Raw genomic sequence first — 24,554 nt, forward strand, 5'->3', positions numbered from 1 at the left:
AGTGAGAAGATGGCCATTTATGATCTAGGGAACAGGCCCTCGCCAGACACTGAATCTGCCAGCGCCTTGATCTTGGGCTTCCAGCCTCCAGAACTATGAGAAATAAATGTTGTTTGAGCCACCCAGTCTATGGTATTCTCATTATAGCAGCCTGAATGGACTAAGACAGGCACAAAAAATTATGAAGCATTCTTGGAGTATATATGAGGCCCAGGAACGTGAATATGACCAAAGGACCAGTCCTCTGAGTACAAGAGCACTCGAGCCCACAGAGACCTTCCAGTGACTGTTTTTCACCTCTATTGTTATTACCCGCATTAGACCTCAGATTTCCTCTGAGGGTTTCTAGGCTCACTCTTCAGGACGAGCAATCATAAAGATATCCAAAGTGGCATGATTGTCAACTCAGAAAGTTATGATAGAACTCGCTGAGGAACTTAAAGGGGAAAAATACCAATGCCCAGGTCCCACCTCAGAAATTCTGATTTAATTGGTTAAGGTTTGGTCCAGTATCAGTGCATAGACTATAAAGCTAACCAAGTGATACTCTCATGCATCCAAGATTGGAAACAACTGCCATAGATTCTGAGAGCATTTCCAAGAAGTAAGTGCAAAAATAATTGTTCCATGTAGCTTTTCAAAATGATCACTTAGAAAGGAAAAACTACCTGCAAAGTAGTTTGAAATACAGTTATTAGAAACAAATGTAATTACGTATTTAAAGGAACAGGGCTATACTTAAGTCTGAGTTCATCGATAAATATCTATTGAGAGTATATATTTATTCTAAGTTCTTTGCAGACACTTTGACAAGCAGATTGCTACATTTCAGTGAGTTGGCAAAGATTTATATGCCTGGGAATGGTAGGTCCATGGTGCTTTGATCAGTAAGAGTATGTTTTCCTGCTAATCATTTTTTGCAGGGCCCCTTTCAAGTCCCTGTTCCTCAGGCTGTAGATGAAAGGGTTCAGCATGGGGGTCACCACTGTGTACATCACAGTAGCTGCAGTGTCCTTCTCAGATGAGTGCGAGGACAAAGGGTTGAAATACACAGCAATGATGGTGTCATAGAAGAGGAAAACCACAGCCAGGTGGGAGCCACAGGTGGAGAAGGCTTTCCACCTTCCCTTTGTGGATGGGACTCTCACGACAGCACAGGTGATATGGACATATGAAGCCAGGACACAAACAAACGGGGTGATCATGATCAGGGCACCCTCAGTGAGAATCATCACCTCATTAAGGTATGTATCAGAGCAGGAGAGTTTGAGGAGAGGTGTCACATCACAGAAGAAATGAGGGATGGCATTGTCTGCACAGAATGAGAGTTGAGCCATCAGCAGGGTATGCAACAGAGCATTCAAATTGGCAATGACCCATGACCCAGAAACCAGCAGGGCACAGAGCTGGGGGGTCATCTTTGTTAAGTAGTGTAAGGGATGGCACACAGCAACAAAGCGGTCATAGGCCATCACAGCCAGGAGGAAATTGTCCATGTCGGCAAGCTCAAAGAGAAAATACATCTGTGTGAGACACCCAGAGAAAGAGATGGTCTCACTCCCAAGTATGTGGTTGGCCAGCATCTTGGGGACAGTGGTGGAGGAGAAGCAGACGTCCACAAAGGACAGGTTGCTGAGGAAGAAGTACATGGGAGTATGCAGGCGGGAGTCCATGCTGATGGCCAGGAGGATGAGCAGGTTTCCCAGGACTGTGGCCAGGTACATGCTCAGGAAGAGCATGAAGAGGAGCTGCTGCTGCTGGGGCTGCCTGGAGAGCCCGAGAAGGAAGAACTCGGAGACACTCGACTGATTTGCCCCTCTCATGGACTGGGTCCAGGTGAATAGATGACAGTGAAATCAGAAACCTAGAAAAGGATGGTTAAGATGCGACAAATCAGGCTCCAGACAGGATTGCATTTGCAAATCAGTTCAAGAGTTGCTAAGAGAGGATGTGCATACCCCACCTTCACTCCCAATTTCCAGCACTCAGTTCTGATGTTTTTTCCTACTAGACTCACTGAATCTTATTTTTGTATTGAAAAACACACATTAACAATGCAAACCAGACAGGTATTTACACAGCCGGACTCTATGACCATATGTCTCTCTGCTTACATTTCCCAGTTCTCTCCCTCTCCACCCAACTCCTATGTAGCTCATAAAGAGATGAGAGAAACAGTTGATTATTACTGGGTTCAATCTGAAGAACATCTGATGGATGCAGCACTCCTACTATTGACTTCCTGCATCTGGAAGATGTAGTGGAGGAGGTCTCTAAAAGAATTTCGTGTCTTAATAGATACCAGTGTCTCCACTGCTGCACTCTTACCTGGGGGAGGTTGGTGCTATTGCTCTCAAGTGTTCCTCACCTCTGCATGACTGGTCAATGTTTCTCTTCATTGTAGAAATTGGAATATCTTGGAAACCTAGGCAAGTACTGAGTGAAAGAGGAGCAGGGCTTCATGGCTTGGTCCTCTGTGCGAGAAAGATGTTCAGGGCATTCACAGAGCAGACATTTAGAGGAGCTTCACAACCACTGGGATGAGATTCCCTGAGAGCCTCATTATACACAAGAAAAGAATAATTGTCTTATCTCCTGTTTGGCCCCTTTGGGCCAAACAATGATGACAAAGAATGTTATCTAGGGTTTAGATGTAACTTTTGGGTCAAAACTTGAAGATATTAGAAGCGAAGCACTTCGATGGAGACAAATCCCAGACAAAATTCCCTGAGATCTCAACCCTGGGATCTGGGTGGTCTGGGCCTGTGCCCATAGGTATGGAAATTCAGTTATGCAATCCTTGTTCTCCTCAATTCATTGTTCAGACCTGGGGCTGATGCTGTATTTTCTGTGTAACCCTTGCTTTCTTATGTCTGGTTATCTTCAGAGAAGATTAATGATGCCTAATCTTCCCCATTTTGCAGATGGGAATGTTGAGAGCACATTACAGAGCTGAGCTCAATCCATGAATCCATCTGGGATACAGGATAGTCTGATTCCAAGGGAAGTTGTCTCCAGGAGAACCCAACATGCTGTGATTTACAAACTCCAAGTCAGATGCCTTTTGGGGTGTCTGTCAAGCTCACATTGTTTACCTTTTTTCCGAATGGAACTCCCTAATCCACATAGTAGTGACAGTGGGGCCCCAGCAACCATTTTTATACCACATGCTCTCCCCTTCACCATAGCTGGTTGGACCAAGGTATTTGGAACTAGGATTGAGGGAGAGCCAATCCATATCACTATGTGGCTTGGCTGGAATGCATATATCCAACCCTCTTCTGTCTGCCCACTGCTATATGTGGACTGAGGAGTAGAGAGGGGCTGAAGAAATAAACACACAGAGAGGAGAAGATATTAGTTGGAGAAAATCTTCATGGTTTTCCTATTCTGGGCTTGACTCCTTTCCTGATGATTGCCTACATTCACTCAGGGTTTCACCCAGGGTTCTTAGTTGCAAATAATAAAAACTAATTATGGATAAATGTAGCAGAAAAGGATTTCATTAAAAGAACATTGAGTCCATCAATGGAGGAGTGAATAAACAAATTGAAGTCTATATATACAATGGAATATTATTCAGTCATAAAAAAGAATGAGGCCTGATATATGTTGCATGGATGGGCCTCAAAATCCTTATGCTAAGTGAAAGAAGACAGACACAAAAAGTCACATATTGTATGATAGGACGTCTGAGTGGAGGAGCCCAAGAGTCAGATGTTTTGGGCCTGTGGCTCAGGGGAGGGTCTGGCTTCACATGGTTCAGAACTCATCAACACACAAATCATTTGACCCTATAAGAGCAAATGTGATTGTCCAGGGAGAGAGAGTGAAAAAAAATCCAAGAATAAAATCCATGAGGGTAATAACATATAACGAGGTGACAGAAGAACACACGCCAGCAGATGTGATCTGTAAATGTAGTAACCAGGAAACTATCAGGAAACAGAAAGAAAGTGGGGTCTCAGAAGACAAGACCTAAGTTTCCAAAAAAACTCAAATCAGTACTGTCATAGTGATAGTATGTAACAAAACTCCCCAAACTCAAAGGCTTAGAAAAGCAATAACCTTCTATTCATTGGTCTGAAGGTCAACTGAGCTTCAGACTGCGGTGCATCTGGGCTTGGCACTAGGCTGTGGGTTGGGCTCATGTCCACTGGTCTTGTGTCCTCCTGGGTCTCAGGCTGGAGGGGAAGCAGCAATCCAGAGCATGTTCCTCTGGTGGAGCACTGGAGTGAAGGAGAGCAAATTCAACTGTGCAAGCCCATTTGAGGACTCTCCTTAGAGCACCTTCACTGAAATCCTCTTGGCCGAAGCAATTCACTGGCCAAACCCCAAGTCAAGGGTCAGGGAAGGGAACTCCATCTGTCACGAGGCCATGGAAAGGACATGGATGTGTAATTATTACAAGGAAGTGAAGGACTGAGATCCATAATTCATTATACTACAAGAACCTAGTGGTAAACAATGCCAATGAAACAGAGAAATTAAGTAAAGAACTAGATGGCATCGAATATATTTTATAAAATTATTTTTTTAAAGAAAACATTGTGGTGTTTTCAAAGTATATTTTATAATATGATAAATGCAGTACCGCCTGGTGGTTAAGCAAATGTGTTTTGGCCAGCCAATGTTGCTTAGCTGTTCTTGTTGTCAGAGTATCATTGTAATTTAAATGTTAAATGAAAAAGTGGGACACGAAAATATTCATAATACAGGGTTTTTAGATATTTTTCTTTCTTCTTGATAACTTTCTACATTTTCCAAAAAGTTTCTTCAACAAGCAATATCAAGAACGTGAAGAGTGTGATATTTTACCCTACTTGCAAGTTAACAAGCTAGTCTGCCAGTTTCATGGATAGTGGCAGAAAACATGAGACTCTTGGGTCAGAGATAAAGGGCTTTATTACTCACAGCAATAACAGGAGCCAGAGTATCAGCATTTACACCAATTCGCTAAGCCCCAATTACCACAGAATGACATGAATAAGGCCAGGTGGTACCTGCATACACAGTAAGTGTGTTAGAGGAGAGGATCCCAAAGCTTGGGAAATAAAATCTTTTGAAATTGGAAAAAAGCCTGCCTGACCTTGTCCCAGAAGGAGACATTTCATATTTATTCTACTGGACAGTGAAAAACCTGCCCTTTGCTCTGGAAAGACACACCATTTCTATCTCCCAAGGCTGTTTGTTATACAAACATCTTTGAAGATATGGTTTAGCACAAAAGCAGTGAATGTCTCTGCTCACAAAGAGTGCAGAAAATCAAGAGACCCATGGAGAATGGCCTCCCACCAAGTCTGTATTTATTTTATACTCATAAAGTTTTGTGGATTGGTTGGTTTTTAACAGTGAATGGAAGATGGAGGCATTCATTGTTGACTATTCTTTTCAGGTGTGGGATTGTACTCTAATGTTTTCTCATGTTCTAGAAGCTTAAAAAAAGAAGAAGAAGAAGAAGATACTGACACACAAAGAAAGAACCCTTCATCCAAGTCAAATATTTCAGAAAGTCTGAGAGAATAAGCCAATATAAGCCAAAAGGAAGTAGAGCTAATGATATAAATACTAACTGAAGTATGCTTTAAAGGGAAAAAAGGATTAAAGAGAACAAAGATCTTTCTGTTACTAAGAGATACAATCCATAAGGAGCATACAACATTCATGAACCGCTATGTCCTCCATAACCCAACATCGAATCAAAAAGTAAAAGCTATTAACACATAGAAAGAAAATAGTTGAAGTGTTAATTATAAGACTTTACAAATCAACCAATAAATAAACACCTTAAGTATCTGAATGTTATAATCTTCATATATACTTATTTTAATTCTATTTCACAGGTATAGCTATATCTGAGAAAAACCCTGATTGAAGTTCCCTCTACATAAAAAGTCCCCAAGGATCCAAAGGGGATCTCAAAGGTAGAAGAGTAAATCTGAGTTAGGTATTCACGGGCAGAGCTGGTTTGACACAGTGGAGTTGGAAGCCTCTCAGGGGGTAGTCACTCTGGCTCAGAGTCAGAATTTAATGGTGGATAAAGTAAATTTGAGCTCAGATAGCTGTGACCTGAGGCCATAGATGGGTCCTAGTGTGGTCCCCAAAGGGATGTGGGCCACGAGCATCAATGCTGCAGCAGACAGACCTCCAGCAGACCAAACAAGATCAAGTTCCAGGAGCTACGCTGTGTGCTGGCAACTCACACAATTATGCCGATGGGTTTGTCCAACTTCTGTTCTCTCTCTGCACCTGGTGGGGGAAAGGGACTGGCTAACTCCTTTGAATGAGCTTCTCTGGTGCTTTGACACCAAGAGGGAAGTACTGGACCTCCTGCTAGTATTGACAGGTGGGGTGGGTATAAATCATGAAAAAAATAAAGGAATGATGACCTTAAGTTTTACTCTCAGCTGGAGAAATACATCAGAAAGGCTCCCTGTGGCATTAAGGGACACAAAGATTTATACACCAGGAAGTGTGCAGCAGCCTTATTTATAGTACAGAAACACTTAGAATTTTTCAGAGTTGGGGAATGGATAAATTATATTGCATCTATGAATGGATAAAATATCATGCAGCCATTAAAACCACATTTCTTAGCGGCTGGCTGGTGGCGGAGCAGTTAAGTGTGCAGGTTCTGCTTCGGTGGCCTGGGGTTCGCCAGTTCGGATCCTGGGTGTGGACATGGCACCGCTTGGCAAGCCATGCTGTGGTAGGCATCCCATGTATAAAGTGGAGGAAGATGAGCACGGATGTTAGCTCAGGGCCAGTCTTCCTCAGCAAAAAGAGGAGGATTGGCAGTAGATGCTAGCTCAGGGCTAATATTCTTAAAAAAAAATCCCACATTTCTTAGACCTTTACTAACATGGGAAGAAGGAGGTGGAAAATTGCAACACAAAATTGTATGGAAACATTGCAGCAATTTTTCTAAAGCTATATTTGTAAGTATATAACTGCAGTTATCTTTGAGTGGCAAGATTACAGGTTATTTTAATTTTCTTCTTTATAACTTTTGGTATTCTCTATTGTGTAGGTATTACCTGTCAAATAAAAACGATATTTTTTTAAAGGGGGAAATTTCTTGAACTCCTTGAGTAAGAATGTCCAAGTAAAAAGTTAGGGCAATGTTCATTCACTCATTCTTCTTTCTTTCAGCTGGATTTGAATCTAGGCTTCGGTCTAAGAGCAGTGCCAGACACTGGGATGCAAGATGAACAGTATATGTGTCTGGGTTTGGATGGTCTGGTTATCTGTGGAAAGCCGTTGTGGAGGGGAAGAATAAACCAAAGGAAAAACAGAGCTCAAGAACCAGAAGAGAGAATCAGGAGGCATCATAGATGAGGAGGTGCATTTGACTTGTCTCTTGAAGATGTGGAAGGAAGTTACTAGCCAGAGAAGTTAGTCCAAGGAGAATAGCAAATGTGGCTTTGCTTTGTTTCTCCCGGTATCAAAGACTACCAGGCTGACCCCGGCCCCTAACGTTGGGCAGCCAATCAGGATGCTCACAGATGGTTCCCCCATTCTGGGCTGCTTCACCTCTTGATGCTCTGGGCCACAGCTGGGGCTCTGAGGTTTTTGTTTTTGTTTTTGTTTTTTTGGTGAGGTAGATTGGCACAGCTGTTAGCTCAGGGCCAATCTATGAGCCGCTACCATGGCAGGGCTTGATGAATGGTGAGTAATCCGCGCTGGGGATCTGAACCCAAGAACCCCAGGCCGCTGAAGCAGAGCAGCCAACTTAACCACTACGCCACCAGCCTCTGTCTTACCTGAAGTGTTATTACTCGCTTCAGTCCTCATATTTTACTCTGCTGTTCTTGTGTCTGAGTCTCAAAACTAATTTTCTGAGCGTTTTTGTGACCCAACCTTTACAAATGACCATGACAGAGGACATATAAGGAGTATAAGATGGGCCATCTGTCCTCCAACCTGACTGGACGTTGGAATTATCTGAGATTTTAAAAATCTCAGCGTTGGGGCCCTACCCCAAGAGATTCTGATCTATTTGGTCAATGTTGGCACCTGGACACAGGTGGACTGTAAAAGCTTCCAGGTGATTCTAATATTCAAAAATGTGTGTAGCTCTACGGACAGCTAATCTTCAACAAAGGTGCCAAGACCATATCGTGGAGAAAAGATAGTCTCTTCAATAAACGGTGTTGAGGAAACTGGACAGCCACATGCAAAAGAATGAAAGTAGACCATTATCTCATGCCATACACAAAAATAAACTCAAAATGGATCAAAGACTTGAAGATAAGTCCTGAAACCATAAAACGCCTGGAAGAAAATATAGGTAGTACACTCTTTGACATTGAACTAAAAAGGATCTTTCGAATACCATGTCTTTTCAGACAAGGGAAACAAGAGAAAAAATAAACAAGTGGGTGTTCATCAGACTAAAGAGCTTCTTCAAAGCAAAAGAAACTAGAATCAAAACCAAAGGACAACCAACCAGTTGGGAGAAAATTTTTGCAAATCATATATCCAATAAGGGGTTAACCTCCACAATATCTAAGGAACTCACACAACTGAACAACAAAATAACAAAGAGCCCGATCAAAAAATGGGCAGAGGATATGAACAGACATTTTCCAAAGAAGATATACAGATGGCCAATAAACACATGAAAAGATGTTCAACATCAGTAATCATCAGGGAAATGCAAATCAAAGCTACACTAAAATACCACTTTACACCTGTTAAAATGGCTATAATAATTAAGACTAAAAATAAAAAATGTTGGAGAGGGTGTGGAGAAAAGGGAACTCTCATCCACTGCTGGTGGGAATGCAAACTGATGCAGCCACTATGGACAAGAGTATGGAGATTCCTCAAAAAACTAAAAATAGAAATACCATATGACCCAGCTATCCCACTACTGGATATCTACCCAGACAACTTGAAATCAACAATCCAAAGTAACATATGTACCTCTATGTTCATTGTAGCATATTCACAATAGCCAAGACATGGAAACAATCCAAGGGCCCATCGACTGATGATTGGATAAAGAAGATGTGGTGTGTATATATGTATACACAATGGAATACTACTCAGCCATAAGAAAGACAAAGTCATCCCATTTGCAACAACATGGATGGACCTGGAGGGAATTATGCTAAGCAAAATAAGCCAGACTGAGAAAGACAAACCCACATGATTTCATTCATGTGGAATATAAACAAATACATGGACAAAGAAAACAGTTTAGGGGTTACCAGGGGAAAGGAGTTGGGGGTGGGCACAGGGGTGAAGGGGAGCACTTATGTGGTGACAGACAAGAAATCATGTACAACTGAAATTTCACAATGATGTCAACTATTATGAACAACAATTAAAAAAATATGTGTATCATGTATGCTTCCAAACAGAAGTCATTAAAAAGAAGTCTCATTACTTGATAGATGCAACAGGTTGACAGGTGAATTAGGTCCACAAATAAATAACCATTGCCTTCTCCATGCCCCTAGCACAGACATCAATATGTTTGTTTCTAGACTGTCTTTGACAAAATAGCTGCTACCTTATACTCAACTGATAAAAAATAAATTTGCATGGTGATCAGACTCACCTTTGATTCTCTCATCATACAGAAAACCTCCTTCTGTCAACCACTTTTCCAAGGGCTCTGTTCAAGTCCCTGTTCCTCAGGCTGTAGATGAAAGGGTTCAGCATGGGGGTCACCACTGTGTACATCACAGTAGCTGCAGTGTCCTTTTCAGATGAGTGCGAGGACAAAGGGTTGAAATACACAGCAATGATGGTGCCATAGAAGAGGGAAACCACAGCCAAGTGGGAACCACAGGTGGAGAAGGCTTTCCACCTTCGCTTTGTGGATGGGACTCTCAGGACAGCACGGGTGATACGGACATACGAAGCCAGGACACAAACAAACGGGGTGATCATGATCAGGGCACCCTCAGTGAGAATCATCACCTCATTGAGATATGTATCAGAGCAGGAGAGTTTGAGGAGAGGTGTCACATCACAGAAGAAGTGGGGGATGTCATTGTCTGCACAGAATGAGAGTTGAGCCATCAGCAGGGTATGCAACAGAGCATTCAAATTGGCAATGACCCATGACCCAGAAACCAGCAGGGCACAGAGCTGGGGGGTCATCTTTGTTAAGTAGTGTAAGGGATGGCACACAGCAACAAAGCGGTCATAGGCCATCACAGCCAGGAGGAAATTGTCCATATCCACGAACATGAAAACAAAATACATCTGTGTGAGACACCCAGAGAAGGAGATGGTCTCACTCCCAAGTATGTGGTTGGCCAGCATCTTGGGGACAGTGGTAGAGGAGAAGCAGACGTCCACAAAGGACAGGTTGCTAAGGAAGAAGTACATGGGAGTATGCAGGCGGGAGTCCATGCTGATGGCCAGGAGGATGAGCAGGTTTCCCAGGACTGTGGCCAGGTACATGCTCAGGAAGAGCATGAAGAGGAGCTGCTGCTGCTGGGGCTGCCTGGAGAGCCCCAGGAGGAGGAACTTGGAGAAACTTGACTGGTTTGCCCCTCTCATGGCCTGAGAGCCTGGGCCCAGAGGCGGACACAGCAGGAAAAATTCAAAAGCCTGGAAAATGACAGTTAAGATGCGGCAATTAAGAAGATTACAGGGAGAAAGGCCATATGATATAGGTGAGGCATTAGAACTTTGTTGCCTATGTGTTTTGTGCCTCCATTTCTTTATTAGCAAAATGAGCTATGTCCACTGAGCCCCCTAGTCTAATCTGTAAGATTAAAATGAAATGACCCAGAGGTATGTCTCATAAACAGACAAGACATATATACTGGTCAGGGCTGGACGATTACAAGGAACTGCTGATGATCTCGGAACAGTTTCTGTGGCTCCATTTAAAAGAAGGGTGTAGTGAGGAGTGCCCCCATAAGGCTTTACACCTTAACAAACAGTTATTCCTGACCTGACTCTTACCCAGGAAGAATGACAGTCTCCTTGGTCACCAGAAGTCCCAGGCTTGCTTCACTTTTCTAGACCTGGCCAGAGCTTATTGAGGTCTGAGGGAGACAGACTCATCAATGGGGCCTTCAGGGTAAGTCTGCATCAACAAGGGGCTGGAGCACGCAGAATCAGCCCTCAGTGCAGGAAGGATGTTTGCGGTAATCACAGGGCTAGCTCATCACAGCAGTCTCCATGGCCACTAGGGCCATATTCCCTGAGAGCCTCATTAGAGAAAAGCAAAAAGTAATTGTCCCTTCTCTTCCTTGGGCTCTGTTGAATTCAACATTGATAACAAAGACCTGTCATCGGAGTTACGTAATTGCTGCTTCAGGACTTGGCAACATTGGAAATGATGCAATATTGGGCGTAATCATCAGCAACAACCTTTTTGCTAGAGAAAACTCACAATCCTATATTTTGTCCCCCACCCAAACCGGGATGGTGTCTTTGTTGGGAAACATGCATGACGCTGTAGAGGGATTAAGAGAATAACCTTTGGATTCACACAGATCTGTACTCGATTCCCAGATCCACCATCACCAGTTATGTGACCTTGAGAAAGCTACCGATCTTCACAGAATCACAAAATTTCACCATCATTAGAGTGGAAAAATAATATTCACCTTGTAGAGTTGTACACAATAGATAAGGTAATTTGTGTTAAACACTTCATGATCACTGACTTCATCAATGCACTGGGCTAGGACCATGTTCATTAGGTGGAGACTAAAGATGTTGATATTTACATCCAGTGCTCTCTGTTTAGTCATCTGTGTTCTGGATAAATATCACTTGGAAATAGTGTCACATGTTTATCTTCATACGTCAATAGTCATTTTTATAAGGGGCCAGTTGACAAGTCTTTTATTCTATATTTAAATTTGGAGGTAAATGAGGTAGAAATAGGAATCATTGCTGAGTCTACTTATAAAGTGGTAGAACGTGGAAATCAAAGAGAAACAGAGAATTCCTGAGTCCCATAGGTATCACTCTATAGTTGTTCTGAAGGCAAGATCTGGCCTTAAGGTCCCATAAAGCTTTTGATTTTATGCATTGTAAAGTTCACTTTCCTGAGTTGATAATATTAAGTAGTTACTCATTAAAACTATACACCTGAGTCAAAAGTGGGAGTTGTATCCCTAAAAAAAAAAGTCCCCTGGAAACCAGAGTGTTCCTCTAACTAATCTTCCACTTTGGATTATTTATAAATGTTGTATACCTCATGCTGACTGGGGTATCTTAATAAATATCATTCACCTGCTCCCAGCAACTCAAGATAAGAACCTCAGGGCTATAATAAGACCTCACGTCTCCATCAGACACATGTTATCAGACATCAAGTCCTGTCCATTCTATCTCCAAAAATAGGCCAATCCCCCCCTCCAAAGTTAATTATCAAAGATCTAGGGAGGAGGAGGAGAATGTCACTGCATTAGTAAAGACATTGTTTGCAAGGGATGGAAAACCAACTTGTATCAGCTTAATGAGAAATAAAATTTATTGTTGACATAATTGCAAACTCCAAAGTTCTTGCAAAGCCTGTGTATTTCAGGCAGGGGTAGACTCAGGGACCCAAATAATGACATCAGGACCTGTATTTCTGTCTCTCTACTCTGTTTGCTTCTGTTCAGCTTCATTCCACAGACTATGTCTCTCTATGTGGCAGGAAAGATGGCCACCAGTAGCTCCAAACTCACATCCTCCCAGACTAGCAATCACAGGGCACATAGAACTTCTCTGTACCAGTGTTTATTTATTAACTCCAGGCAAGGCTGTGATCATCCCTTCTTGGATCATATGCCCAAATCTGAACCAACCATTCTGGGTGGGAGAGTGGAGTGTTCTGGTCATCCTGGGTCATAAACTCAACCCATTCCCTGTGGGAATCCAGTAATAGACGTTATCACTATGGGGGAGGGGAGGAGTTTCCAAATAGACCCAAAGAATGGAAATGGGAAAGAATGCCCTTGAGCAAAGTATCTAGTTATCATGATCCACTAGAGTCACTTCATCAGCTGAGTTGAGCAAAGGATTGGAGAAGGAACACTTAAGGTAGAAGTAAATTAACACATAAATTAGTAAGCTGTTTTAAAAGTTAGGGTAAACTAAAAAAAAAAAAACCCAAAAAATAAACCCCAACCTGTAATCAATGAAATCCAGTATCACTGAGCGCTCCAAGCACCCAGATTTTGGTTTCTAAATACCATTCTCTACTAAAAGGAAATATTATTCCTTAGAGAAAAGGCTGATTCCAGGTCTGGGGAGGAAAAAGACAAGATGAGTCTAGGACATATGTGTGTCCAGAAAACAAGGAAATGTGCAAAGTCCAGTGAGGACATATCTAAACTGCAGATGACTTTCAAATGCATCACATATCCACATATGGTGTTTAATGTATTATTCTTTCAACTTTTCTTTAGGCTTGAAAATTTTCAAATTAAAGGTTTGTGAATAAGAAGAGATTTTTAAAAAGGAACAAAGGTGGCCTCTTGAAAGATATCTGCAACTGGCCAAATTTGGAACAATTTGAGCATCAAAAAGAATCATAACTGTAAGTGATTATGAAATATTAAATATTTTAAAATCTGTGATGCACTAGTAATACTATAAAAAATAGATCGAAGTTTTTAAGGGAATTTGCCATAATTGGAGGGGAAAATCAATAATTAAAGGGAAAGAATTTAGCATTTACCCTGTCTTTTTAAAAATGGTCTGAAGTTCATCACAGGTTCAAGGGGGAAATCTCTTCTTTACAGACCAATGCCAGTTAAGAAATACAGAAAAATTACAGAACTAGGAAATCATCATTTTTTAACTCCCAGTGAAATAATTGATTGAGGCAGTGACTATAAAGGAATGTTAAAAGCAATAGCTACTAGGTTGTTGGGAAACAGGATATTCCCGTAGTATCACATTATATCACTCTACCAGTTGCTTGCTAATTGCAAGCAGGAAAATATACCATTATAAGAACTGCTTTTATAAAGTCACTACCACCAACAATCTTTACCAGTGACACAACCTTTACCAAGTTATCAAACAGCATCACTAATACCTGCAATCTTAATGCAACACCATAGAATTTGTTTTGGGTGAGGAAGATTCGCCCTGAGCTAACATCTGTGCCAATCTTCCTCTATTTTGTATATGGGCTGCCTCCACAGCATGGCTGATGCGTGGACTAGGTCCACACCAGGATCAGGCAGCTCTCACCACCCTGCTACATGTCCCACCCCCCCAACCCCCACCCCTGGCCCGGAACTTCTGCTGCTGGCCAAGCTGAGTGCAGGAAACTTTAACCAGTCAGCCACGGAGCCAGCCTCATCACTATAGGATTTATTGAATTTTTCTCTCTTCCCAGCTCCCGCAGTGAGAAATCTGGCTCCCATTAGCCTCAGTATAGTCACTTATATGTTCAGCCCTCTGGACATAGCCCAAGAACCCACCAGACTGCCTTCTGGGTTCACCATCCCAAGCTGAGTTCCCACTGGCCCTGCCTCCTGGCCCTGCGAGTCCTCCTGTCAAATCCCAAATGAGAACTATTTGCACCAATATTTATGCCCTCGATTCTCTACATGAATGGCTCATAACCAGGGGCAATTTGCCTCCCAGAGGACACTCGACAACATATGGAGAGATTTTTAATTGTCACAACTATGGGGATGCTAGTGGCATCTAGAGAACAGAGGCCAAGGATGCTGCTAAGCATCCTACAGTGCACAGGACAGCCTCCCACAAAGAACAATGTCGCTGAAAATGTCAGAAGTGCTAAGATTGAGAATATAATATATCTCACTAATAATCTGTATATTATGACCTGGCAAATTATAATAAGTTGGTTAAAATAAAATATATAATTAATTTCACTTAAAATTTTTAATAAGGCTACTAGAAAAATGTTAATTACAGATATAGTGTTGGCTTCCTCTAGCATCCTCTCAGGAGGCACATATATCTGGTTGTCTTTCATTTTTAAATGAGGTAGTACTCTGGACGTCGTCTTTCTAAGTCTTGCTAAACTTAAAGACTTCCCTTCAGAGCCACCTACTGGGCATGTATGTAAGGAGAGTCCTGGCTTTCTCACCCCTCTCTGTAGCCTAGGGGGCTACAGAAAAAGAAGCACACGCCCAACGTGGGGCTCGAACCCACGACCCTGAGATTAAGAGTCTCATGCTCTACCGACTGAGCTAGCCGGGCAGACAGTGTTATACTTTATACTCAGAAAAAAAGAGTGTGTGGACACCACTTGGCATGACCTTGAGGATGAAGTGGGAGCGCCACTGACTGCTGGTGGGAGGAGAAGCCCACCACAGCGGGATTTGACCCAGGTCTCCCAGTCAGCAAGCGTCACAGAGACTCCGTGGGCCTGGATCCCGAGGCAGGCTCAGCCACGTTACGCACCTCTCAGGGCTGCGGCTCCAGGCTGGGGGCATGCGTCTTCCCATAAGCTCTAGGTCTCAAGGGCGCTCCAGCATACCCGAGACCATTCGCCTAATAGAACCATTCATTCACTGAAGTGTTTATTGAGCGCCTACAGTATGCCAGGCACTGGGGATACAGCAGTTAACAAAATGGGTGTTTAAGACAGAAGAAGAAAGGGGGTTGGGTTCCGGATAGAGGGAGTTACTGCTTTTCACTTTTGTTTCGTTCCTCACCAAGCTCAGTGCCTGAGGTTTAACAGAGCACACGAATCTCGGTAGGCGTCTTTTTAGGGGAGATTCGCCCTCTCCTGTTCACATACTCGCCCTGCCCTCTTTAGTTATTAAAAAAAAAAGAAAGAAAGAAAAAAGCACTTTAGGCGGCTGGTCTGAGATTTGGTCCGGGACCTCCCCTCCCCCCTCGCTGTCTGAGAAGCGCACGCCTGGACCCCTCAGATCCCCTCCCCAAAGCCCAGCTGGCGTGGTGTCTCTGAGGACACGGGGACTTCCGGTCACCAGAGTGGTCACTGAGTCACACGCCAATCAAGGAGAGCGTTCGCTAGACCCCAAATCCTGGACTGACAGCAAGACTCCTCCAACGAGGCCCTTTTTCACCCTGGAGGAACTATAAAAATCACAGAAGTAATTATATTGAAATATAAATTATATTGAAATAACAGAAATCCAGGCAGAAAGCCACCCACAATCCTAAGCCAGATCAAGTCAAGGTTACCCTCAGCCACATCGCCTCCGGGGCCGCGGTAGTGCCCACTCGGTTCCTACACCCTCACACATCAAACGTGCTATGTGTGTTCCCACATTTTCTGGTCACAGTTTGACCTGCATAATTTTGCATTGTGCTAGTCTCTTTTTTCTCCCCTCCCCTCCTGGACCCTGAGTGTTCACAGCCTTTCACACCTGTTTCTTTCTTGGGCAGTCATGCAACAGCTGGGGGTTGGGTTTGTTTTATAAAAATTGGATCATACACCTCTCTCGGAGTGGGATCTTCCAAGTCAGCCGCGAGAGACTGATCTGAGGTTGAGCAATATTAACGAAGCAAAGTGTGTTCAGTTCCTCCCCTATACACCGTCATTCCCCTCCGCCTTTTGTTTATTTTTTACCGAAGTCTGCTGCAATAAGACATTCTTGTACGTACATCGGTACTTTTACTTCCGAAGCAGGTTCACAGAAGTGGAATTGGAAGATCAAATAGGTCTGTGTTCTGTGAAATCACACATTTTCCCGTTAAGATGGGTAAATACACTGCTTTTTTTCCTCCTTCTTGTGCTGCGAGAGAAGTAAACAACTCACCTTTGAACGAAGTTCCCTTTTCGACTACAAGGCTTTTGTGTGTGTGGGAGGTTGTCTTTGTAACCCAAAACGTCCTCATACATCTAAAGATGAGGCCCCTCACATACTACCCCAGGTGGGACTCGAACCCACAATCCCTGGCTTAGGAGGCCAGTGCCTTATCCATTAGGCCACTGGGGCTGCTGCCAAGTTCTCTGCTGAGGATGTTAAAAGACGGAATAACTCAGCACCGGTGGCTAGAAAGTGATCCAGGAATTGGTTAGGGCGTTTACTCAAAACTTGGCTGGGTTCCTACAATGTACTAGCCTCTGTTCAACTTTCCAGGAACACATGGACCAGCCTCTGTTCAAGTCTCCAGGAACACAGTCGTGAACAAAACAAACTCCCCCTCCCCGCGGCTCCCGTGCGGGCGGCGAGGCGCTCTCCCCTCCCTGCGTTCTCGCCGCTCCTCCCGCGCGGGCTCCGCGGCGTCTGGCTCGTCTGTTTCCTCCAGAAGCAGCCCCAGGCTCCAGAACGCACTGGATTCTCCTCCGGATTCAGAGAGCAGTGGAGGACTCTGGCTGGATCAGTCGGTGGAATATGGGTCCTGACCACCCTGCTGCGTGTTTGATGAAAGTGCGGTCCTCCCGGGGCCCAGTTTGACCGAAGACCCGGCAGAGGGCAGGGCTGGGAGGAAGATGGTACCGGACCGACGCGGCGTGCAATGGGGAGGTGACCCCTCCGGACCGTCCGAGACTCATCCGCAGACGGAAGTCAGAACTTTCTCCGCAGCCTCCTGAGCCGCGGCCCGGGGCTGGAAGCCGTAACTCCGGGCTTGGCCAACGTCCCGGAGACGGAAAGAGCCCAGAAGATTCTACCTGGCACCTCGCTTTTCCAAGCATGGACGCGAGTCGGGGCACAGAGCTCCAGACCAAACCCCTCCCCTTGGGGCTGCCCAAAGCCAAAGTCCCTGGTATCGTGGGCACACCCCTTGCAATTTTCCTCGCAACCCACCCTCCTTTATTCACTTAGGCTTGTAATTTATCCAACGATAAAAATTCAGCAGAATCCGGAGCCGCTCGAGATTCTCTCCCCAGCCCCACAAGAGAGCTCCCCGGACCTCAGAAACTCCCCTCGCCACACCCCAAAATCTATCCTTTATCATTCGTGCGACAAGGTTATCTAACGTATAGTCCATATTCGAATTTCCTCCAGTGATGTCTTTTATGGCTTAAAAAAAATCCAGGACCGAATCAGAGAGCACAGTTTGCACTTAGTTGTCGCGTCTTCTAATGTCCTTTGTCCTGCCTGTCCCGGCAGTCTGGCCACAGGCCCAGAAGATGAAGCGGCGGGCAAGGGGTGAAGGCGCTGAGACTACAGAGGAACCAGCCTGGGAAGAAGGGGACTGATCTCGAGAGAACGAGGACGCTGTAGACTCGGGCCCCTTGTTCTTGGGGTGTGCTTGGTCCTTCGGGCGCGCGAGGTCTCCGCACGCTCTCTCCTCGTGTTTAAAATCATTTACAGTTTAGCAGAAGGCGGGAGAAGGAGGAGGCCCCAAGTAACGCGCTTTCTAGAAGCAGCTGGAGGCCCGGTGCAGCGGGACGGGTGTATTTCTGTGCATCCTCTTCTTTGGGGTCACAGATTCAAGAGGGAACCCAGGAGCAGATCCTGGGCTCTGCCTTCGTCTCCCAGAGCCCGAGGCGGTCACGTCAGCGGGAACTGGCAAATGCCCTTGGTGCGACCGCAGCTTTTGGGCTCCACACACCCCTCTGGTTTGCCACATCCGTTTAAATTTACTCGCCTGAAAGCTTTTCACTGCTTTTAAATTTGTTTGTTTTTAATACCCAACATTTTCGGTTGATTTTAGCGAAAGAGTTGGTCCCCCAAAGCCCGCCCATTCGTGTTACTGGAAACCACGAGCCTCTCCCGGATTTCTTCATAATTCCCTTAAAGCTGTTAACAGTTTTTTTTTTAACCAATAAATAAAAGTTTAAAAAAATAACTTTGGGACAGAGATGGTTCACCCAGGAAATCTAGCTCAACAGTCGGTCCTGGGGGCCTGCGGTGGGCTCCGGAAGATAGAGACGAGGCCTGAGCTGTGACCCCGCCCACGCTTGCCCGGAAAGCCGGGGCCCTTCGCCCTCTACGGAAGGCAGCTCTCTGGGAAAGGAAACTCCTATGCGTCAAAGTCAAACCCCACTTGAAGCCCCAGCCGCCGAAAAAGGCGCCTCTCACAGCCTGACGTTCAGAGCCTGTCCTGACGGCGTGGACCCCAGGACTCGGTCCCCGGGCCCGGGCTCTCGGAACTCTTTCCGGATCTGGGGCAGCGGGACCAGGGCAGACCTGGGAGCGCCCTGGTGGGGGTGACAAGGAAATGGAGAGAGGAGGAGGAAGAAAAGGGAAGAACGAAAGGGGAGGAGGGCCTCTGCCGTCACCCCATGCTCCCGGCTCCGTAGTCACGGCCAATAAATTACTGGACTCTAAGCAGAGGGAGTCTCATCGGAGTAATTGCTGGACTTGAACCCTCAAAGGTGTGTGACTGTGGGAGAGCGTCGCCTCTCACGGATTCCCTCCCCTTCCGGCCTTGAACTGAACCTGACCGAAGCCCCAGGCGGAGCGCCCTGCCCCGGGATGTCCACACCCTCTGGACGCCCAAGACTCCAATTAAAAATTTAAAGGCATCAGGAACCAGCTTGAGCCCTTTAAAGATTCTAATTCTCTCTTACAGTGTCGGGTTTTGACGCCCAAAGACTGAGGTCACGGGGCTGGGGGCTGTTCCCAAATCTCCAAGGAAAGAGGAAATTTTATTTTGGTCTTTTTTTCCATGAAAATGCTGGGGCTCGTCCGGGATTTGAACCCGGGACCTCTCGCACCCTAAGCGAGAATCATACCCCTAGACCAACGAGCCACAGAATTGTTCCTTTCCAGCTCTTTTTTATGACTTCGTGGAGCCTGGGAACCGGGCGGGGGAGGCGGGGCGGATAGCGCAGGGCCAGAGAAGTGGCGCCGGGAGGAGACGCCGATTTCAGACCCGCCCGGAAGGGCTGAGTTCAGGGATCAGTGGGCACGAGGGAGCCCAGCGCTCTCCGCGACAACAAAGCGAGGAGCAGTCCCTGAACGCACCCCCATCTGGTGGCCCCAGAGCTCAGGCAGCAACGAGCCCCCAGCCAGGAAGGGCGAATGGCGGGGCCGGCGGTCTTTCCGTCCCCGCACCGCCCCTTGGGTCACTTCACAGACACTCCTCTCAGCCCCAAGCGCTCTGGGGCAAAAAGCCCACGAGGAGTTCTTGGTCCAGGGGGCATCGTTGACAGTCGTTTGACCCTGGGTACTCGGTACGTTCCTTGGAAAGGCCCCACCCCCACAGTGTGGCATCCAAACGCCACCTGCTAATTTTCTCAGGACTCCAAGGTCCAAACCAAGAAAAAGCACCGCCCAACGTGGGGCTCGAACCCACGACCCTGAGATTAAGAGTCTCATGCTCTACCGACTGAGCTAGTCGGGCACCTACATGGCATTGGCATCATGTCTAGATGTTGGTGGTGGGAACTAGGTTGGATAATGGATTAGACCTGGGCGTCAGGGGCAGGTCAGCTGCTAAAGCTTCCTGGGCCCCACAGGGGGTTCCCCAATACATGTTCCGCTCCCCACTGACACCCCTGCTGCAGGAAGGGCGCTCCTAGTCCAAGACTTCCCTCACCACCCTGTGGCCTCTAGCTGGGGGACCCAGCCTGGCCCCTGTGCCCCCCAGGTCCCACCCGGCATCAGGGGCCAGCAGGGGCAGCCCGGCAACTAGGCTGACCAAGGGAGTGGTGCCGGGGTGGAAACCTAGAGTGAGATGGACCACAGATAGTAACTAATGACCCCTTGAGACATCTGGATTCTTTCCAGATATTTGGCTGTTACAAATATAACAGCTGTAAACATTTATGTACAGATTTGTTGTGTACACATAAATCTTCATTTTTCTGGGATAAATACCCAAAGATGCAATTGCTGGGTCATATGGTAGTTACGTGTACAGTTTTTAAAGAAACTGTCACAGTGTTTTCCAGAGTGGCTGTACCATTTTACATTCCCACCAACAATACAAGAGTGACCCAGTTTCTCCAGTAAAATGTTCAATAGAAATAGAGTCAGCACCCTTGTTGCATTCCAACCTCAAAGAGAACGTTTTCATGGTTTCACCATCAAGTGTGAAGTTTGCAGTAGCATTTTGTAGACAATTTTGGCAAGTTATGGGTATTACCTCCTTTTGCTAATTTACTAAGAATTTTTAAAATTATGAATGGAAGTCAGATTATATCAGATACTTTCCCTTGAATTTGTTGAATACATTAACAGATCTTCTAATATCAAATCAATCTTGCATTCCCTAGGATGAACTCAACTTGTCTGTTCTTTTTATATGTCATAAGATTTGGTTTGCTAATATTTTGTTTAAGATTTTACATCTATTTTCATGAGCAAGATTATGTGCTTTTTAAATTCTTTTTCATGCTGTCTTTGGTTTTGCTATCACAGTTATGCTAGCCTCCTCAAACATGTTGGGAGGTTCCCTCTTTCCTACTCTATGAAAGATTTGGTGTGAGATTAAAATTTCCTTTCTTGAATGTCTGGTAGAATGCTCCAAGGAAGCCACCTGGGTCAAGAATTTTTCTTGGAGAATATTTTTTGACTATTGGTTCACTTTCTTTATTGGTTTTAAGATTATTTTCCATTTTAATTCCATTTGATTCAATTAAGGCATGTTCTGTATTTCAAAAAATTATGCATTTTTCTAAATTTCCTCAAAGTTGCTTGGAATGTGCTTTTATTGTCTTCTTAAGTTATGCAACAACAGTAAAGTCATTCTTGTCCCTGATATGGGTTATCTGTGTCTCCTTTCATCATTTCTTAGTCAGTTTTTGCCGAGTTTTTCAATAACATTAGCTTTTCCCAAGACCTCTCTTCAGGATTTGTCATTAAGCTCTATCATATGTTTGTTTTTTACTTCATTAATTTTATCTATTATTGCTATTTTTTCCTCTGTTCTAACTTCTTTGGGTCTATTTTTGCTGTTCTTTTTTTTAACTTCTTGTCGTTAGTTTTCAGCCTTTCTTTCATGTACGTATCTAAGGCTATCAATTTTCCTCTAATTACTGCTTTAGCTATGTCCTCCTGGTTTTGGTATGTAATGTTTTCATCATCATTTGTTTCAAAATATTTTCTAAATCCCATTGTAATTTATTCCTTAAACCATGGAAGTTTTAGAAGCGTATTGCTTAATTTCAATCATATTGGAATATTTTAGTTTTTTGTTTATTTTTATTGTTTATTTTGATCTATTTTTAGTTTCTTATTTGTCTCTTCATCTTTTACCTGACTGTCACATACATCTATTAAGTTTTATTTCAATTTTTGTGTATTTTTATTTTTAGAACAATTCAGTGGAAAAGGGGAGCCCCAGGAGGCCACGCCCAGTAAGGAGTGACCAGATTTGGGGGCGAGGGGAGATGATCCCGACTCCGACTGCAAACCCCAGTAGCCCATTGCCTCTCCCCCAAGCTCCTGGCCCCTCTCGTGGAGGTCCTGGCCTCCTGAGCCCGCGAATGTCGGCGGAGCTCCAGGCTTGACGTTTCAAAGGCATCGGACTGGAGAAGAATGGACTGCTAATGTACAGAGAGAGGAACCACCTTTCTCTCATTCGGTCCCTCTAACTAGGACTGACCAAGCAGCTTGTCGGAGACAGGGTTCTGGCGACGCTCTGGCGACTGGGTCCCAATTAAATTTTCAAAACAGCGGTGGGCAGCACTTGGCCAGCTTGAGGCCTCTTTGAAACGTTACTTTCCACAGAGTCGGGCTTCGCTGACCAGCGCTGAGGTCTTTGGGCCAAGCCTAGATCTCCAGCCATCATCTGCGGGAAGGAAAAGGAGGGCTCGTCCGGGATTTGAACCCGGGACCTCTCGCACCCTAAGCGAGAATCATACCCCTAGACCAACGAGCCACGACAATGTTCGTCTCTGGCTCCTCTTTGTGAGCTATGTGGCACCCAGGGCGGGACCGCAGAGCCGGCCCAGTGGCCCTGGGAGGAGACTGCATTTCAGACCCGCGGGAAAGGGCTCAGATCAAGTACCGCTGGAAATGGAGGGAGCCCATCGCGCCCAGCGCGCCCCCGGATTCTGTGGCCCCTGCTGTCCTCACCCGCCACCTCCACTCAGCGCTTGGACATCAGTGAGCAGCCGGCCAGCAAGGGCGCCCAGCGGACAGGCGATCTGTGCGTCCCCGCGCCGCCCTTGGGTCACTTCGCAGACACTCCTGGCAGCGTGAGCGCGCTGGGGACGCGCCGGGGCAAAAGCCCGCGAGGAGCTCCGGGCGCGCGGGGCCGGCGGACCGCTCAAGGGCGGGGAGGCCGCGCGCGGAGGGTCGTTGAACCGCGATCACTGAGACGCCAGCCTTGGAAAACGTCGCACCCCCACGGCGTGGCACCCAGTGGGTGCTCACCAAAGGCCTGCGGAGTGCATGGAGGAAACAACCACCACCGCCTCTGCCTCTCCCCGCTGCTCCCCTTCTCCCGGCTCCGCTCCCCTCTCCCGCCCCAAAGATCAAAACCAAGAAAACGAACTTCTGACGTGGGGCCTCCAACCCACGAGGCTGACGTTGAGGGCCACTTTGTTCTACCGACTGGCCAGCTGGTCAACAACGGTCTTGGCCTCATGTGCCCTAGGATGGCCTGACGGGAGGAGGGAGTGGCCCCTGGAGGCAGGTGGGTCAGGCCACCAGCCAGACCCCGCACCAGGGGCGGGTCAGATGTGCCCTCCCCCCTCACCTGGGGAGGAAACGGATCCTCTGTCCCCAGGTAGTGGGGAGGACGAGGACGCCGTCCTCGGGGCAGCAGAGGCCGCGTCCAAGGGTCGGGTTCCGGGGCATTCTCTGCAGTGGTCTATCTTCCCCCATCAGATCCGAGCTGAGCGTCCACATGTGCGATGTCAGACCACCAGTCCCCCACCTCTCCGGATCTATGGCGCGAATTTCCTCGCTTTCTCATCGGGGAAGTCCTGCCACGCCCGGGCCCTACGGAGGAAGCCTGGGGCTCTCTCCCTCTCCCCTCCCCTTCCCCTCTTCCCTCCCTCTGCCCCTCTCCCCAACACTCAAATGTAACTGTAAGTAAGAGTAGGGCTCACCGAGACTTGGGCGCGATCATGGAATGGAACCCTGAGATCCGTATCTCTAGAACAACCAACGACGCACTTTCCTTATTGTAAATAACGTCCTCCTGCTTCGCAGAGTCGTCTCCTTTACCCGCGGTTACTGCAGTCGGTGGTGCGGAATCCCAGTCTCAAGGGATGCGGTTTGCGTCTACCGACGCCCTACGGTCCCCAGCGGCAGGTAGCTCGGCTGAAAACGCCGAGAAAAAGGAGGGCTCGTCCGGGATTTGAACCCGGGACCTCTCGCACCCAAAGCGAGAATCATACCCCTAGACCAACGAGCCACCGTACTGGTCTCTTTTCCTTCCTCGTCCTTCTGCCGCGACGCTCGGGGAAACGCCGCAGGCGCCCTGATGGCTCAGTCGTTAGCGCGCGCACCTGTGAATGCGGCTTTGTGGGTTCGCGGGTTCGGAGCCGCAGCCGGGTTTCAGGCTGAAGGTCAGTATTGCCGGATAAATCAACAAGTTAATCATTATCCCCTCCTCGTGCTGCCTGAGCTGGTCCTACTGGAGGAAGATTCCGCGCAGCTGCCGTTCTCGGAGGCCCCGGAACCACCGCTTCCCCATTACGGCGGAGGAGGGTGGTCTCCCGCCCAGGCTGAGCTCCAGCGGAGGAAGGAGAATCGCAGCCGTGCCCGGGGTGACCTACCGGGGAGCACAGCTCGCCCGCAAGCGATCCCACACCAGAACCGATGTTCTATCCC

The 24,554-nt window shown here is 46.4% G+C and overlaps 3 protein-coding genes and 6 non-coding genes across 15 annotated transcripts in view; 1 reads left to right on the forward strand and 8 right to left on the reverse strand.

Moving 5' to 3' along the window:
* Positions 1-7,393, forward strand: part of ZNF200 (zinc finger protein 200) — a 50,671-nt gene extending 43,278 nt beyond the window's left edge. The window contains exon 6 of the mRNA XM_070485095.1: positions 7,153-7,393. Coding sequence (XP_070341196.1) covers positions 7,153-7,338 — 186 coding nt within the window. The 3' untranslated portion in view covers positions 7,339-7,393. The remainder of the gene's footprint in view (positions 1-7,152) is intronic.
* On the reverse strand, positions 749-24,121 carry OR1F1 (olfactory receptor family 1 subfamily F member 1). Of its 7 annotated transcripts, none has more exons than XR_006513385.2 (4): positions 23,828-24,121; positions 23,473-23,717; positions 22,848-23,154; positions 21,389-22,560 (listed from the first exon to the last, which is right to left on the reverse strand). XR_006513385.2 is itself a non-coding variant. In XM_070485100.1 (2 exons), the coding sequence occupies exon 2, from the start codon at positions 1,821-1,823 to the stop codon at positions 885-887; it is 939 nt and encodes a 312-aa protein (XP_070341201.1). In that variant the 5' UTR covers positions 1,824-1,864; positions 23,828-23,963; the 3' UTR covers positions 749-884. The 7 variants fall into 7 exon arrangements, 1 of the variants encoding a protein (XP_070341201.1); XR_006513386.2 differs by having other exon boundaries at positions 22,009-22,560; positions 23,473-23,662; XR_011494359.1 differs by having other exon boundaries at positions 22,009-22,560; positions 23,473-23,610; positions 23,828-24,024.
* Positions 9,444-10,649, reverse strand: LOC106825987 (olfactory receptor 1F1-like). The gene has a single exon (XM_070485103.1). The coding sequence runs from the start codon at positions 10,519-10,521 to the stop codon at positions 9,583-9,585; it is 939 nt and encodes a 312-aa protein (XP_070341204.1). The 5' UTR covers positions 10,522-10,649; the 3' UTR covers positions 9,444-9,582.
* Positions 15,084-15,156, reverse strand: TRNAK-CUU (transfer RNA lysine (anticodon CUU)). The gene has a single exon. It is a non-coding gene; the product is annotated as a tRNA-Lys (tRNA).
* On the reverse strand, positions 16,796-16,868 carry TRNAR-CCU (transfer RNA arginine (anticodon CCU)). The gene has a single exon. It is a non-coding gene; the product is annotated as a tRNA-Arg (tRNA).
* On the reverse strand, positions 19,504-19,575 carry TRNAP-AGG (transfer RNA proline (anticodon AGG)). Its single transcript has one exon. It is a non-coding gene; the product is annotated as a tRNA-Pro (tRNA).
* On the reverse strand, positions 20,097-20,169 carry TRNAK-CUU (transfer RNA lysine (anticodon CUU)). The gene has a single exon. It is a non-coding gene; the product is annotated as a tRNA-Lys (tRNA).
* Positions 22,579-22,650, reverse strand: TRNAP-AGG (transfer RNA proline (anticodon AGG)). Its single transcript has one exon. It is a non-coding gene; the product is annotated as a tRNA-Pro (tRNA).
* On the reverse strand, positions 24,064-24,135 carry TRNAP-UGG (transfer RNA proline (anticodon UGG)). The gene has a single exon. It is a non-coding gene; the product is annotated as a tRNA-Pro (tRNA).
* Positions 24,136-24,554: the final 419 nt, after the last annotated feature.

Source organism: Equus asinus, chromosome 14 (genome assembly GCF_041296235.1).
Source record: "Equus asinus isolate D_3611 breed Donkey chromosome 14, EquAss-T2T_v2, whole genome shotgun sequence".
Classification (NCBI taxonomy): Eukaryota; Metazoa; Chordata; class Mammalia; order Perissodactyla; family Equidae; genus Equus; species Equus asinus.

Bases quoted from the DNA above. Each gene is read 5' to 3' on its own strand.
- OR1F1 (XM_070485100.1), bottom strand. From the start codon at position 1,823: ATGAGAGGGGCAAATCAGTCGAGTGTCTCCGAGTTCTTCCTTCTCGGG.
- LOC106825987 (XM_070485103.1), bottom strand. From the start codon at position 10,521: ATGAGAGGGGCAAACCAGTCAAGTTTCTCCAAGTTCCTCCTCCTGGGG.